This window comes from Oncorhynchus clarkii, unplaced genomic scaffold (genome assembly GCF_045791955.1).
Source record: "Oncorhynchus clarkii lewisi isolate Uvic-CL-2024 unplaced genomic scaffold, UVic_Ocla_1.0 unplaced_contig_544_pilon_pilon, whole genome shotgun sequence".
NCBI classification, from domain to species: domain Eukaryota; kingdom Metazoa; phylum Chordata; class Actinopteri; order Salmoniformes; family Salmonidae; genus Oncorhynchus; species Oncorhynchus clarkii.
The window spans coordinates 239,635-257,275 of NW_027260840.1; the positions used below are offsets into that span (position 1 = coordinate 239,635).

The window sequence follows — 17,641 nt, forward strand, 5'->3', positions numbered from 1 at the left end:
GGAAGGAGGAGGGGGGCAGAGAATTATCCACTCTATTTTAAGACCTAGAGTGTTAGCCAGTCTGGAGACTCACAGACATCCCCAGGCCTCACCGATCTTCATTCACTGTAACTTGCCTCTGTACCAGACCACGTTAACAGATCTCTGTACCAGACCACTTTAACAGGCCTCTGTACCAGACCACTTTAACAGATCTCTGTACCAGACCACTTTAACAGATCTCTGTACCAGACCACTTTAACAGATCTCTGTACCAGACCACTTTAACAGATCTCTGTACCAGACCACTTTAACAGATCTCTGTACCAGACCACTTTAACAGGCCTCAACCAGACCACTTTAACAGATCTCTGTACCAGACCACTTTAACAGATCTCTGTACCAGACCACTTTAACAGATCTCTGTACCAGACCACTTTAACAGATCTCTGTACCAGACCATGTTAACAGGCCTCAACCAGACCACTTTAACAGATCTCTGTACCAGACCACTTTAACAGATCTCTGTACCAGACCACTTTAACAGATCTCTGTACCAGACCACTTTAACAGATCTCTGTACCAGACCACGTTAACAGGCCTCAACCAGACCACTTTAACAGATCTCTGTACCAGACCACTTTAACAGATCTCTGTACCAGACCACTTTAACAGATCTCTGTACCAGGTGTCAGACTATCAAAGACACTCTTTATGCAGATACAATACACTATTGTTGTTGAAGCTGTTGAAAGGCACTATTTTGTCCTATCCTCCCTTTGTTCCACCCTGCTAACCTTTGGTTGTTGGTTGTTCTTGGGCCGTGCTGAGAGCAACATTGTGCAGTCTTTATTTTTAGCAGGTTGACTCCACTATCATGGGCAGTGAAGAAGTAAGCCTTAACCAGGCAGCATGTGTCATCACTACCATGGCGCTGCCACCAGCAGCCTACCGGCGCTGAAAGGAGCATCTGTCTAGCATTCATTTTAAGTCTGAGCGGTAGAATATGCTCATAACAATTATTTGCTGTGGCGTGTTGTAGCATTCACTATCCTCTCCCTTCTTACTCTGGCACAAGACAGTTTCAAGGCCCCCCGTAATCACTTCCCTTGGTTAGAGTGGACACAATGCTACAGTGTCTGTCTTTGCCATTCAACAGTTGACACTGGTGGAGAGCGTAGGGAGGCGGAGTCAAAGCAGCACGAGGCCTGTGTCTATAGGAGGAGTGTGTTTGTATGTTTAACATGGGACACCTGTTCCTCTGGGTTTTATGTGGTAGTAGCTCTTTCCTGAAGTCAAATGACCTAGTGGCCTCATGGGTGGAATGTTATTCAAATTTTTCATAATTTCATAATTAATAAACATTTTTTTTTCTACTTAGAAAATCCGGTGTTTGTATTTCACACGGTTTTGTTATATTTCAGTCTACTGTGATGTATATAAAGTGTACTATTGGGATGCAAACTCAAAATGGAATACATTTCAACTCTGTATCTGACATGGTACAGGTGCTTTTTATTTTTAGCCCGTAGCCATGTGTGTGAGGTGGATAGTTTTGTAGATGTGTTTAAGACTGCCAAGAAACACTCTGTGTGACCCTGATTTAGCCCACTGCACTAAAAGCTTAACGGATGTTTGCCGTTTTTAATGTCTGCTCAGTGTAAACACAGTTCCATCCGTACCTTCTAACAGCAGATGTACTCTACGACTCCCAATCAGAGCTGATGCTGTTGAGTATGTTCATTTGAAAATGAAAATCATCAACAGTCTAAATGTCAATAAAATATGCTAACTGCAGGAGCTAGTTAACAAATAACTCCGATGCCCAGTGGCCACTACGTCGTTGTTCTGGGTCATTTGATGCAGCTTTCTTTTGAGACTTGGCCAATAATCTTGTGGATTGAGTCCAAGTCTTGCAACTAGAGTCAGAGGTCCAGGCCTTTGGCCTCAACACCATGCCCACCAGGAAGGCTCAGTCCTCCCATGGTTGGTATCATGACTCGGGGTTGTGTTCATTAGGCACCAAACAGAAAAAGTGGACAAAAAAAGGTACTTCCTTGTCCAATAAGAAACACTCATTTTCATTTTCTGTTGCAGAATGTTTTGAAACGGATAACGCTGCATGCCCTAATGAACATGACCCTGGTGTAGCCAAGGAACAGTCCAGTTAGCCAGAGGATCTCTTTAGCGCCTGGGGGCATGTGGGCAGTGTTGGGGGTGAGGTGTTGAATGATAGGGGTGAGGCGGATTTCCCCCCCCACCCCAGCTAAGTGGAGAGGGGAGTTTAGAAGGTCACGTATCCTCATCCTGGCTGGTTTCTTCTGGAACTTTAAACCTGAGATCCAGCTGGTCGACTGCCCCGGGGATCCTACATGGCTTAGATGTTCTACTTTCATTCCAAGTATTTCTGTTAAAGATCACTGGACTGTGGAAGTCACTTGATAGCTTAAATCTGTTGTTATTCAAGATATGTGTTAGAATGATGTTAAATGTGAGAAATACTGATTTGTGATTGAATGGTTTCAATTACAGACATGAAGACGCAAATGTGATAGTCTGATTTCCATATGATTCATTATTCATGTAGATCGTGTGCATTTTTCTATGTCTCAAATCAAATGTACACCCAACTGAGGAAAATTAAAACAACTAAATATAGTGTTGTTTATGTTTTTGCTCAATTAAATGAGCACAAGGAGCAGTCATTATGGCTGAAGTAAAGTTGTGTTGCCTTGACACTCAAGGCAGGTTATAAAGCTCTATACTGTGTAATGACACTCCTATTACATATGTTGTAATATATGTATTTCAGATTGTGTCCATCTGTAATATGTACTAGACGGGATCATGTTCCCGGAATGTCACAATCCTTTAAAAGGGATACTCTGTGTGCTCCACATGTACAGTGATGACATAAAATCCCCTCTCACATATAGGGCTGAATTTCTATTCAAATGACCAAACTTGACCAACAGCAGACTCCTGAACAGGTAATCAAATGGCTACCCAGACTATTTGCATTGTGTGCCCTCCCCCCAACCCCTCTTTTACACTGCTACTACTCTCTGTTTATTATATATGCATAGCCACTTTAACTATACATTCATGTACATACTACTTCAATTAGCCCGACCAACCGTTGCTCCCGCACATTGGCTACCCGCACTATCTGCATTGTGTCCCGCCACCCACCCATTACCCGCCAAACCGTCTTTTACGCTACTGCTACTCTCTGTTCATCATATATGCATAGTCATTTAAACCATACCTACAATACATCTACATACTACCTCAATCAGCCTGACTAACCAGTGCCTGTATGTAGCCTCGCTACTGTTATAAACTCGCTACTGTTATAGCCTCGCTACTGTATATAGCCTCACTACTGTATGTAGCCTCGCTACTGTTATAAACTCGCTACTGTTATAGCCTCGCTACTGTATATAGCCTCACTACTGTATATAGCCTCACTACTGTATATAGCCTCACTACTGTTATAGCCTCGCTAATGTATATAGCCTCGCTACTGTATATAGCCTCACTACTGTATATAGCCTCACTACTGTATATAGCCTCGCTACTGTTATAGCCTCACTACTGTATGTAGCCTCGCTACTGTATATAGCCTCACAACTGTATATAGCCTCACTACTGTATATAGCCTCACTACTGTATATAGCCTCGCTACTGTTATAGCCTCGCTACTGTATATAGCCTCACTACTGTATATAGCCTCACTACTGTATATAGCCTCACTACTGTTATAGCCTCGCTACTGTATATAGCCTCGCTACTGTATATAGCCTCACTACTGTATATAGCCTCACTACTGTATATAGCCTCGCTACTGTATATAGCCTCACTACTGTATGTAGCCTCGCTACTGTATATAGCCTCACTACTGTATATAGCCTCACTACTGTATATAGCCTCGCTACTGTATATAGCCTCGCTACTGTATATAGCCTCGCTACTGTTATAGCCTCGCTACTGTATATAACCTCGCTACTGTATATAGCCTCGCTACTGTATATAGCCTCACTACTGTATATAGCCTCACTACTGTATATTGCCTCGCTACTGTTATAGCCTCGCTACTGTATATAGCCTCACTACTGTATATAGCCTCGCTACTGTATATAGCCTCACTATTGTATATAGCCTCACTACTGTATATAGCCTCACTACTGTATATAGCCTCACTACTGTACATAGCCTCGCTACTGTATATAGCCTCGCTACTGTATATAGCCTCGCTACTGTTATAGCCTCGCTACTGTATATAACCTCGCTACTGTATATAGCCTCGCTACTGTATATAGCCTCACTACTGTATATAGCCTCACTACTGTATATAGCCTCACTACTGTATATAGCCTCTCTACTGTATATAGCCTCACTACTGTATATAGCCTCACTACTGTATATAGCCTCGCTACTGTATATAGCCTCGCTACTGTATATAGCCTCGCTACTGTTATAGCCTCGCTACTGTATATAACCTCGCTACTGTATATAGCCTCGCTACTGTATATAGCCTCACTACTGTATATAGCCTCACTACTGTATATAGCCTCACTACTGTATATAGCCTCTCTACTGTATATAGCCTCACTACTGTATATAGCCTCACTACTGTTATAGCCTCACTACTGTTATAGCCTCTCTACTGTTATAGCCTCACTACTGTATATAGCCTCACTACTGTATATAGCCTCACTACTGTATATAGCCTCACTACTGTATATAGCCTCACTACTGTACATAGCCTCGCTACTGTATATAGCCTCGCTACTGTATATAGCCTCGCTACTGTTATAGCCTCGCTACTGTATATAACCTCGCTACTGTATATAGCCTCGCTACTGTATATAGCCTCACTACTGTATATAGCCTCACTACTGTATATAGCCTCTCTACTGTATATAGCCTCACTACTGTATATAGCCTCGCTACTGTATATAGCCTCGCTACTGTATATAGCCTCGCTACTGTTATAGCCTCGCTACTGTATATAGCCTCGCTACTGTATATAGCCTCACTACTGTATATAGCCTCACTACTGTATATAGCCTCACTACTGTATATAGCCTCTCTACTGTATATAGCCTCACTACTGTATATAGCCTCACTACTGTTATAGCCTCACTACTGTTATAGCCTCTCTACTGTTATAGCCTCACTACTGTATATAGCCTCACTACTGTATATAGCCTCACTACTGTATATAGCCTCACTACTGTTATAGCCTCACTACTGTATATAGCCTCACTACTGTATATAGCCTCACTACTGTATATAGCCTCGCTACTGTTATAGCCTCACTACTGTTATAGCCTCACTGCTGTTATAGCCTCACTACTGTTATAGCCTCACTACTGTTATAGCCTCACTATTGTTATAGCCTCACTACTGTTATAGCCTCTCTACTGTTATAGCCTCACTACTGTTATAGCCTCACTACTGTATATAGCCTCACTACTGTTATAGCCTCACTACTGTATATAGCCTCACTACTGTATATAGCCTCACTACTGTATATAGCCTCACTACTGTATATAGCCTCACTACTGTATATAGCCTCTCTACTGTATATAGCCTCACTACTGTATATAGCCTCACTACTGTATATAGCCTCACTACTGTATATACACTCACTACTGTATATAGCCTCTCTACTGTATATAGCCTCTCTACTGTATATACACTCACTACTGTTATTTTTCATTCTTTTTTACTGTTTTTATTTATCTATTGTTCACCTAATACCTTCTTTTTTTTACTTAGAAATTGCTCTGTTGGTTAGTTGGTAAGTCAGCTGTTGTATTCAGCATTTCACTCTAAGGTGAACCTGTTGTATTCGGCGCACGTGACAAATACACTTTGATTTGATTTGACCAACAGCTGTACAAAAATAGTCTCTCCTCTTTGACCAAGTCTGACTTATGGGACCAGTTTTGTGGTCCAGTTATTGATGAGGTCTTCTCTGAGCCTCTGCCCCACATCGGTCACCACCAGCCGTGTGATTTGTGACAATTACACAAGCAACCTGGCATGACCTCCATTCTCCAGGCCCACGCCCCTCCTCGTAGTTTAGTTTCCAGCTCAGATGACAAAACCATGCCAAGAGCAATATTACTAGATTTTATTTCTTTTGATCCTTGGTTCAGCTTGATCTGGACAGACATCTCCAACATTATACCTCCCAGGGCCAGAGCTTTGGAACATTTTCTGCTCTACGTTTGTGGGCGAACATTTGGTGGTGACTGGACTGAGGGGGAAGTACAGAGGAATGCATGTGGTCTGATCATGTTTGAAGGGAAGAGAACTTGATGTCTGGCTTTTTCACGTTCATTCTGACAACATTTTTAGGAGGTACAATTTTGGTAACCATGACTGATTGACATGTGAAAATGAACAGTACTGGCTGACAGAATGTAATTTATGACTTTGTGTTATTTAGGTGATTCAGTTAAAAATAACAATAAATATCTTCTCTGTTTACTGTCTAGGTAAATCCTTTGTTAATATGTTCAGTTATGAAGGAGAAACAATGCAGTAGAGAATTTGCATCCATTGTTCTGTTCCTATAGTTTAGGGTGTAGTTTGTTCTAAGCCATATAGTTTAGGGTGTGGTCTGTTCTAGCCATATAGTTTAGGGTGTGGTCTGTTCCAGCCATATAGATTAGGGCGCAGTTTGTTCTAGCCATATAGTTTAGGGTGTGGTCTGTTCTAGCCATATAGTTTAGGGTGTGGTCTGTTCTATCCATATGGTTTAGGGTGCAGTTTGTTCTGTCCATATAGTTTAGGGTGTAGTTTGTTCTATCCATATAGTTTAGGGTGTAGCTTGTTCTATCCATATAGTTTAGGGTGTAGTTTGTTCTATCCATATAGTTTAGGGTGTAGCTTGTTCTATCCATATAGTTTAGGGTGTAGTTTGTTCTGTCCATATAGTTTAGGGTGCAGTTTGTTCTATCCATATGGTTTAGGGTGTGGTCTGTTCTATCCATATGGTTTAGGGTGTAGTTTGTTCTATCCATATAGTTTAGGGTGTAGTTTGTTCTGTCCATATAGTTTAGGGTGTAGTTTGTTCTATCCATATAGTTTAGGGTGCAGTTTGTTCTGTTCATATAGTTTAGGGTGTAGTTTGTTCTATCCATATGGTTTAGGGTGTAGTTTGTTCTATCCATATAGTTTAGGGTGTAGTTTGTTCTGTCCATATAGTTTAGGGTGTAGTTTGTTCTATCCATATAGTTTAGGGTGCAGTTTGTTCTGTTCGTATAGTTTAGGGTGTAGCTTGTTCTGTCCATATAGTTTAGGGTGTAGTTTGTTCTATCCATATAGTTTAGTGTGTAGTTTGTTCTATCCATATAGTTTAGGGTGTAGCTTGTTCTGTCCATATAGTTTAGGGTGCAGTCTGTTCTGTTCATATAGTTTAGGGTGTGGTTTTCGGTATAAATTAGCTTTACACTTCGTCTTAGACACTGAGCAATTCAGAACATAAAAATGCCATCCACTGTAACTGTTTTACTGGAGGCCTATGTGTCAAGCAGCCAAGGGTGGATAGGTACTGGACTACGCCACGTAGATGTGTGTATGAGTACTCCAGCATGGCCACCTATCACCTGGGTGTCTTCCAACTTCTGAAACTTGTGAATGACTTTATAAATTTAAATACCTCGAATAAGAGTCAAATACCGATCTCCCCGTGATAGGACCAACAACGAAGGCAGCATCCGAGTTTCACGACCCCCTGGGTGTAGCAGTATGAATCAGGGTGATATCCCAGTTGCCCATAAATATAGCTCTGCTCTGTAGCTGTAGTCATAGAAATATAATTACATCCCTCCCGGGTGGCGCTGTGATCTCTGTGCCACCAGAGATTCTGGGTTCGAGTCCAGGCTCTGCCGCAGCCGGCCGCGACCGGGAGGCTCATGGGGCGATGCACAATTGGACCAGCGTCGTCCGGGTTAGGGAGGGTTTGGCTGGCACTAGCAACTCCTGTGGCGGGCCGGGTGCAGTGCATGCTGACCAGGTCGCTAGGTGTACGGTGTTTCCTCCGACACGTTGGTGCGGCTGGCTTCCGGGTTGGATGTGCGTTGTGTCAAGAAGCAGTGCGGCTTGGTTGGGTTGTTTCGGAGGACGCATGGCTCTCGACCTTCACCTCTCCCGAGTCTGTACTGGCGTTGCAGCGATGAGACAAGACAGTAACTACTAACAATTGGATACCACGAAAAAGGGTAAAAAATAAATCAAATAAAAATGACTAGAACAGTCAAAGCCCCTCCGACCACCTCAGAATGGGTACATTCAATATGGCTGACATGGTATTACTCCTGTGGGTACAGTCAATATGGCCACTGGTCCACCCATCACAGAATATTGACTTGAATGGGAAAACCTGTTCTAGTAGTTATATTTCTATGGCTGTAGTGCTGCTGTGTAACCTGACCTGGTTGTGGGCCCCTAGTGGCCCCTGTACGGTACAGTCAGGGGCCATAAAATGATGGTTGTTCCTGGGTAATGGGCACACAAGGACAGTCCTAACAGGCTGATAAGTCTACAACAGAGGGTTATATTTGGAGGAGGTGAAGCAGAGGGGTAGAGAAAGTCTGACGTGTTCTCCCCTCTTTATGACAATGAGGTTGTTAGGGTGTGTAGCAGAGAGAGAGAGTGTGTGCGTGCGTGTGTGCGTGCGTGCACACTCCTGTCCCAGGTTGTTATGAAACTGGGGTTTCCCCCACTACACACACAAACACTATCTATGGTGGTATTGTGAAACCATGGCTACGTGAAACAAACCTGTATTTTCAGCAGTCAGTCTAATTAAAGAACTGATCATACTGTAGTAGCAGCTGTGATCAAATGCAATAAATAACATAGACATTCAAATGTGGAAATCACGCACGCACGCACGCATGCGCGCACACACACACACACACACACACACACACACACAGAATGCTAGAATGCTAATGAATGGGGACACTTCTAAATGTAACCCTCCTGGAGGAATTGTTCATCCCACAGCCATGTAACTGGATATAAATATCTCTCATTCAACATCCCCTCTTCTCTCCACTTACAGTATGTCTCTGGGCCTGGGAGACAGATAGACAGGAATATCTCTGGTTCTGGGAGACGGATAGACCGGTATCTCTCTTGGCCTGGGAGACGGATAGACAGGAATCTCTCTGGTTCTGGGAGACAGATAGACAGGAATCTCTCTGGTTCTGGGAGACGGATAGACCGGTATCTCTCTGGGCCTGGGAGACAGATGGACAGGAATATCTATGAATATCCAGCCTGCAGCGTCTATGAGAGGACTTGTATGGTAGCTACTCAGCCTGTGGCTGAGTTTGAGGAAAGGTGCTTGCAGTACAACTGATATAGGCCACTTTAATAAATGGAGCACTAGTCACTTTAATAATGCCACTTTAAGAATGTTTACATATCTCACATTACTCATCTCATATGTACTGTTATCCTTCACTATCTATTGCATCTTAGCTGCTCTGTCACTGCTCATCTATATATTTTATACTCTGTCACTGCTCATCTATATATTTTATACTCTGTCACTGCTCATCTATATATGTTATACTCTGTCACTGCTCATCTATATATTTTATACTCTGTCACTGCTCATCTATATATTTTATGCTCTGTCACTGCTCATCTATATATTTTATACTCTGTCACTGCTCATCTATATATTTTATACTCTGTCACTGCTCATCTATATATTTTATACTCTGTCACTGCTCATCTATATATTTTATACTCTGTCACTGCTCATCTATATATTTTATACTCTGTCACTGCTCATCTATATATTTTATACTCTGTCACTGCTCATCTATATATTTTATACTCTGTCACTGCTCATCTATATATTTTATACTCTGTCACTGCTCATCTATATATTTTATACTCTGTCACTGCTCATCTATATATTTTATACTCTGTCACTGCTCATCTATATATTTTATACTCTGTCACTGCTCATCTATATATTTTATACTCTGTCACTGCTCATCTATATATTTTATACTCTGTCACTGCTCATCTATATATTTTATACTCTGTCACTGCTCATCTATATATTTTATACTCTGTCACTGCTCATCTATATATTTTATACTCTGTCACTGCTCATCTATATATTTTATACTCTGTCACTGCTCATCTATATATTTTATACTCTGTCACTGCTCATCTATATATTTTATACTCTGTCACTGCTCATCTATATATTTTATACTCTGTCACTGCTCATCTATATATTTTATACTCTGTCACTGCTCATCTATATATTTTATACTCTGTCACTGCTCATCTATATATTTTATACTCTGTCACTGCTCATCTATATATTTTATACTCTGTCACTGCTCATCTATATATTTTATACTCTGTCACTGCTCATCTATATATTTTATACTCTGTCACTGCTCATCTATATATTTTATACTCTGTCACTGCTCATCTATATATTTTATACTCTGTCACTGCTCATCTATATATTTTATACTCTGTCACTGCTCATCTATATATTTTATACTCTGTCACTGCTCATCTATATATGTTATACTCTGTCACTGCTCATCTATATATTTTATACTCTGTCACTGCTCATCTATATATTTTATACTCTGTCACTGCTCATCTATATATTTTATACTCTGTCACTGCTCATCTATATATTTTATACTCTGTCACTGCTCATCTATATATTTTATACTCTGTCACTGCTCATCTATATATTTTATACTCTGTCACTGCTCATCTATATATTTTATACTCTGTCACTGCTCATCTATATATTTTATACTCTGTCACTGCTCATCTATATATTTTATACTCTGTCACTGCTCATCTATATATTTTATACTCTGTCACTGCTCATCTATATATTTTATACTCTGTCACTGCTCATCTATATATTTTATACTCTGTCACTGCTCATCTATATATTTTATACTCTGTCACTGCTCATCTATATATTTTATACTCTGTCACTGCTCATCTATATATTTTATACTCTGTCACTGCTCATCTATATATTTTATACTCTGTCACTGCTCATCTATATATTTTATACTCTGTCACTGCTCATCTATATATTTTATACTCTGTCACTGCTCATCTATATATTTTATACTCTGTCACTGCTCATCTATATATTTTATACTCTGTCACTGCTCATCTATATATTTTATACTCTGTCACTGCTCATCTATATATTTTATACTCTGTCACTGCTCATCTATATATTTTATACTCTGTCACTGCTCATCTATATATTTTATACTCTGTCACTGCTCATCTATATATTTTATACTCTGTCACTGCTCATCTATATATTTTATACTCTGTCACTGCTCATCTATATATTTTATACTCTGTCACTGCTCATCTATATATTTTATACTCTGTCACTGCTCATCTATATATTTTATACTTATATATTCTCATCCCATTCCTTTATTAGATTGTGTGTATTAGGTTTAGTTGATATTGGTTTAGTTGTGGAATTTGTTAGATATTTGGTTTAGTTGTGGAATTATTAGATTTGACCTGTTAGATACCGCTGCACTGTTGGATCTAGAAGCAGAAGAATTTCTACACTCACAATAACATCTGCTAACCATGTGTATGTGACCAATAACATCTGCTAACCATGTGTATGTGACCAATAACATCTGCTAACCATGTGTAATGTGACCAATAACATCTGCTAACCATGTGTATGTGACCAATAACATCTGCTAACCATGTGTAATGTGACCAATAACATCTGCTAACCTGCTAACCATGTGTATGTGACCAATAACATCTGCTAACCATGTGTATGTGACCAATAACATCTGCTAACCATGTGTAATGTGACCAATAACATCTGCTAACCATGTGTATGTGACCAATAACATCTGCTAACCATGTGTATGTGACCAATAACATCTGCTAACCATGTGTATGTGACCAATAACATCTGCTAACCATGTGTAACCATCTGCTAACCATGTGTATGTGACCAATAACATCTGCTAACCATGTGTATGTGACCAATAACATCTGCTAACCATGTGTATGTGACCAATAACATCTGCTAACCATGTGTATGTGACCAATAACATCTGCTAACCATGTGTATGTGACCAATAACATCTGCTAACCATGTGTGTATGTGACCAATAACATCTGCTAACCATGTGTATGTGACCAATAACATCTGCTAACCATGTGTATGTGACCAATAACATCTGCTAACCATGTGTATGTGACCAATAACATATGCTAACCATGTGTATGTGACCAAAACATTTGATTTGATTTTGATTGGATTTGACATCACACAGGGTTGTTTTCCTCAGTTTATACAACAGAACATATCACTTCTATTCATCCTCTGGCTTTGTTATTCACATACTGTGTGGTGCCACTGACTGACTTTTCACAGTTGTTCATTTCATAGTTGTTGTTTCTATGCTTTAGAATCCATTGGTCATTTTATTTCTAGATTGACACCCATCCCTGTAGACCCCAGCAATAGAGAGAGAGATTGAGACAGCGCGTTGACTGATTGAAATGACCCTTGATGTAGCATGGTGGTAATTGGCCACTGTAAAGCCTCTACTGGATCGTTTACGACACACAACAGTCAGCACCTCTCTCTCTGTCAATTCAGTTACATTTAAAGGGCTTTATTGGCATGGGAAACATATGTTTACATTGCCAAAGCAAGTGAAATAGATAATAAACAGTCACACACACATGTTTTGTCCTAAAACAGGATTTACAATCTCAGGAAGTAGTGCACTATGTACGGAATAGGGAACCATTTGGGAGGCAGCAGCCATAGAGGGGGGTCATACCAGTAAATTATGCCACTTTTGGGCTGTGATTGCAAATGTTTTAGCACATACGAACCTTTCCCATTTCCCCCCTACCAGCCTCATCTGTCATGCCAGTTAATCCAGTCCAATGTGCAAAGATTCACTAGCAGAGACTGACTTCAGATCTGCTGTTTCTCTCCACAGAGGAGGAGGTGGAGGATGTCCTGAGCCACATCCTGAGAGACAGATCACACATCGACGAGACACTGAGGCTGGCCTCTGAGGAGAACGCAGCAGAAAACTATCATGGTAAATAATAGGTGAAATATATTACTGAGGCTTAGAGTTGTTCCTGGTCAGGTCACGTGGTAAAGAAAAACTCCTGTCCCTAAATATCAAGTATGATCACATCTTAATAGGCTGTAGAGCTTTAGATATTGTTGACGTTATCAAATGTCATTGTTGAGCATTAGCATTATTACAAAGATATTGTGAGATACAAGAAGACATGCAGTAGAGCACTTTGCAGATATTCGCAATACATTTTTGCACCTGGTGTGACATGGGACATGTACCAAATAGCACCATATTCCCTGTGTAGTGCACTTCCTTTGAGCAGGGCCCATATGGCTTTGATCAAAAGTAGTGCACTAAATAGGGAATAGGATGCCATTCGGGATGCAGATTAGGTTCTGAATTTGTCGTGTCTATTAATTACCTGTCATATACCAGTAGTGTTATTACAGAGAAAAATGAATATTTCTGTTTCGATAAATGTCCTCAGTATGTTCCCTGTCCTGCTCTGATGTGTCATTATACTAATCTATGGGTTAATGAAGCACATCATAGAAAGTAATGATGGGTGATCCTCTATGGGTCTGTGGGTACTTGCCTGTGTATGTCTGCGTTCCAAATTACACCCTAGTCCGTATATAGTGCACTACTTTTCACCAGGCTCATAGGTCTCTGGTAAAAAAGTAGTGCACTATATAATGAATAGGGTGGTTTTTGGCACGCACACTATAGCTTTAGTTAGAGAAAGAAACACGTGGTGCCAGAGCCTTAATGGACCTCTTCTCCATTAGCGCTAATGGGTAACATCGTTAGTGTTAACGAGTCCCAAATCTTCTGTTTTTAATCTGTTTTCCTTTTATCTCCTCTCGCTCTCTCTCCCCTCTCTCTCTCTCCCCTCTCTCTCTCTCCCCTCTCTCTCTCTCCATCCCCCTCTCTCTCTCTCCCCTCTCTCTCTCTCCCCTCTCTCTCGCTCCCCTCTCTCTCTCTCCATCCCCCTCTCTCTCTCTCCCCTCTCTCTCTCTCTCTCTCTCCCTCTCTCTCTCCCCTCTCTCTCTCTCCCTCCCTCTCTCTCTCCCCTCACTCTCTCCCTCCCTCTCTCCTCCCCTCTCTCTCTCTCCCTCCCTCTCTCCCTCCCTCTCTCTCTCTCTCCCTCTCTCTCCATCCCTCTCTCTCTCTCTGAACTCTCCAACTCATTCTCATTCTATAATGACTTGTTTGTCATTTAATCTAACATTTTCTTACCGTTCTTCCTCTCCTGTTTAACTGAAACTCCTGTACTCTACCTCTGTCTCCTTTCTTTCCTCTACACTCCTTATCATCTTATTACGTTTCCTTCTCTTACCTGTGTCTTACCTTCTCTCACCATTCTACCTTTCTTCTTACATGAACCAACTCTACCTCCCTCCCTCTATCTCATTCCATCTACATTCCTTCTTACCATGGACACCAGGGTTCAAATACTTTGACTCTTGGGGGTGCCCAATACCACACTTAAAATATATAGACTCTTGGGGTTGCCCGAAGCCACTTGGGGGTGCCCGACATTGATCTTTTTGAGAATTATGGGGGGGCTTACATTGATATTTAAATTCATATGGTGGTCCTAATTGTTATGGGGGGGCTGACATTGATATTTAAATTCATATGGTGGTCCTAATTGTTATGGGGGGGCTGACATTGATATTTAAATTCATATGGTGGTCCTAATTGTTATGGAGGGGCTTACATTGATATTTAAATTCATATGGTGGTCCTAATTGTTATGGGGGGGTGCCCAGCCTCTCCTCTCCCCCGCTGTAATTTGAACCCTGTTCTTACCATCCTCCCCTCATTCTCTTTCTCTCCCCCTCCAGCTGCTATTCAGAAGTTACGTAAGATCTACCACTCAGCCATCAAGCCCATGGAACAGGCCTATAAGTACAACGAGCTCAGAGCACATGAGATCTCAGGTACAGGGAGGGCTTTGCTTAGCACACTGTTTCAGGTTGTTAGTGTGTGTTGGCTTGATCTCAGATCTGTTTGTGCTATCATGTCACCTTTTCATTTATTAGTTGACATGATAGCACGAACAGATCTGGGATCAGGCTAAGTGTGTGTGTGTGTGTGTGGTTTCCTTGTTTGGGTTGACATGGTGACTGAGTGTAGGCATGTTCAACTTTTTTGTTTTTGTTTTAAAGATTTTTTAAGGCTTTAAAAGTTAAGTACCTTAATATAACTCTTGTTGCAGTATTGTTACAGATGTTACTAAGCAGTTATTATAACCCATGTTGTGCATCATAATGCATTATGCATAGCCCATAAGGCGTTAGAAAAGGCATTATAATGCATTATAAACAGGATATTCATAGGAGGTGTTAATGTTATTTTTGATAACATGTCTTCGGGGGGATGACTTTCCCTCCTTCCTTGGTCAACCTGTGCAGACCCAACTGCACTTCCCCATCTTGAAGCAAAGCTCGCCCTCTTGTGGCCTGGCATGGTCTTTAACCTTCATACAAATACTGAACCTCCTGACATAATCAGAATAAAAGGTTTTATAGGAAGTGCTAAGCCATCCCAGAATACTCAGATACGGTGTTAAAAAGGTTTAGATGGAGCCAGGTGTTATCGAAGCAATGGTTTGTTCCCTTGACTGAGAAATTCCTTGAAGATGTTGCTTTGTCTCTCTCTCTTTACTGTAATTTGACTAACTGTCACATACTGAATTGAACTGTGTGGAGTGCAGTGCACAGGAAGGAACACATAATGAATTGAACTGTGTGGAGTGCAGTGCAGAGGAAGGAACACATAATGAATTGAACTGTGTGGAGTGCAGTGCACAGGAAGGAACACATAATGAATTGAACTGTGTGGAGTGCAGTGCACAGGAAGGAACACATAATGAATTGAACTGTGTGGAGTGCAGTGCACAGGAAGGAACACATAATGAATTGAACTGTGTGGAGTGCAGTGCACAGGAAGGAACACATACTGAATTGAACTGTGTGGAGTGCAGTGCAGAGGAAGGAACACATACTGAATTGAACTGTGTGGAGTGCAGTGCACAGGAAGGAACACATAATGAATTGAACTGTGTGGAGTGCAGTGCACAGGAAGGAACACATAATGAATTGAACTGTGTGGAGTGCAGTGCACAGGAAGGAATGATTGATCTGGATCCCACAGATCCCCCCCCCCCCCGCCACCACCTGTTGTCCAGTAACCTTCAACTTCATCCATTATAGATCTGCATGTTTGACACTTCCAGTTAAACATCATCATGCCCCGACATCTCTCCTTCCCTCTCACTTTCCCTCTCTCATCCCCACCTCATCCCTACCTCATCCCCACCTCATCCCCACCTCACCTAACAGGCGGACGAACACTGGGGGATGGGAACACAGGTTGGTATAGTGGGGGGACCTTTGCCGAAGCATGGCACTGGCTGAAGTGCTCACCCCCCTCTTTCACACTCCCGGGACCCCAGCCATTGGTCCTTGGTATGGACCAGTTTGCTTGTTTGGCGCAAACAAATGATCCTGTATGTCACATCAGTTGTGACATAGGCATTTTCATTCACATCACTTTGAACTGCTGTAAACTTGAGCAGAAATCATTTGCATTTCAAAGAACTACTGTAATGGAAAATGAAAGTAATGTACGAGGTCATTTTATGAATCTGATTATATGACTGAACGTTCACAAAACAATTGAGGGACATATTTCCCCTTGATACTAAGTAAATACAGTATACCATTCTAACTCAGTCTCTTAATTCTATACTAATCAATTAAAAAGGGGAGATCCTCAATCTGCAGTTACACATGAAAGGATTCCCTGAGGTCTGGTCCATTACAATTGGGATGCTTAAAGGCACTACCCCATTGGATCAAAGATGTAAAGAGTCCTACAGCATTCAAACATGCCTTTAGTGTCAACAACCGGCATGCACATGTCTGGGGGAGGGTCGGGGTTCAGTTGGTGCAATGGGGGGGGGGGGGGGGGGGGGGGGGGGGTGCATGTGCAGCACTGGCTTAAGCAAAATAAGCAGGTAAGGGTGGGAAAGGGTGCTTCTGACAATGAACAAATACTAGGGCACAAGGTTGTAAAAAGCACCATCAGTATTAAATCCTATACAACCTGGGGAAAGTTCTATACTAAAGATCTGATCAACTTTCAGACTCTCTCTGTAATTCTGACATGCAGAGATACAGACAACAACATCTGGTCGCTTTTAAGGGCTTGTTTTTCTGCTTGGCGATGAACAGTCACCAGACCTTCTCCAGTCTATGGCAGCAGAACAGCTTCAGGTAGAATACAGGGAATTGGACTGCGATGATACACGTGCCAAGGAATGAATCAGGCCTCAATATTATCAAGTGACTGCAAAGAAATACATAGATTTTCTGGAATCTTTTAAAAGACAGACTAACGTTCTGTTTTGTCAGCATGGCGGAAGACATATGAAGGTTGTGCTCATCTTTAATCAGGCATTATGTTATTTTGATAAATGCATTTGCAGTTTTGAGTGTTTCATATCGTTTTTCTGA

The 17,641-nt window shown here is 41.4% G+C and overlaps 1 protein-coding gene across 1 annotated transcript in view; it reads left to right on the top strand.

The window, feature by feature from the left end:
• LOC139401884 (sarcalumenin-like) overlaps positions 1–17,641 on the top strand; it is a 35,924-nt gene that overhangs the window by 10,476 nt on the left and 7,807 nt on the right. The window contains exons 2-3 of the mRNA XM_071145884.1: positions 13,023–13,127; positions 14,966–15,061. Coding sequence (XP_071001985.1) covers positions 13,023–13,127; positions 14,966–15,061 — 201 coding nt within the window. The remainder of the gene's footprint in view (positions 1–13,022; positions 13,128–14,965; positions 15,062–17,641) is intronic.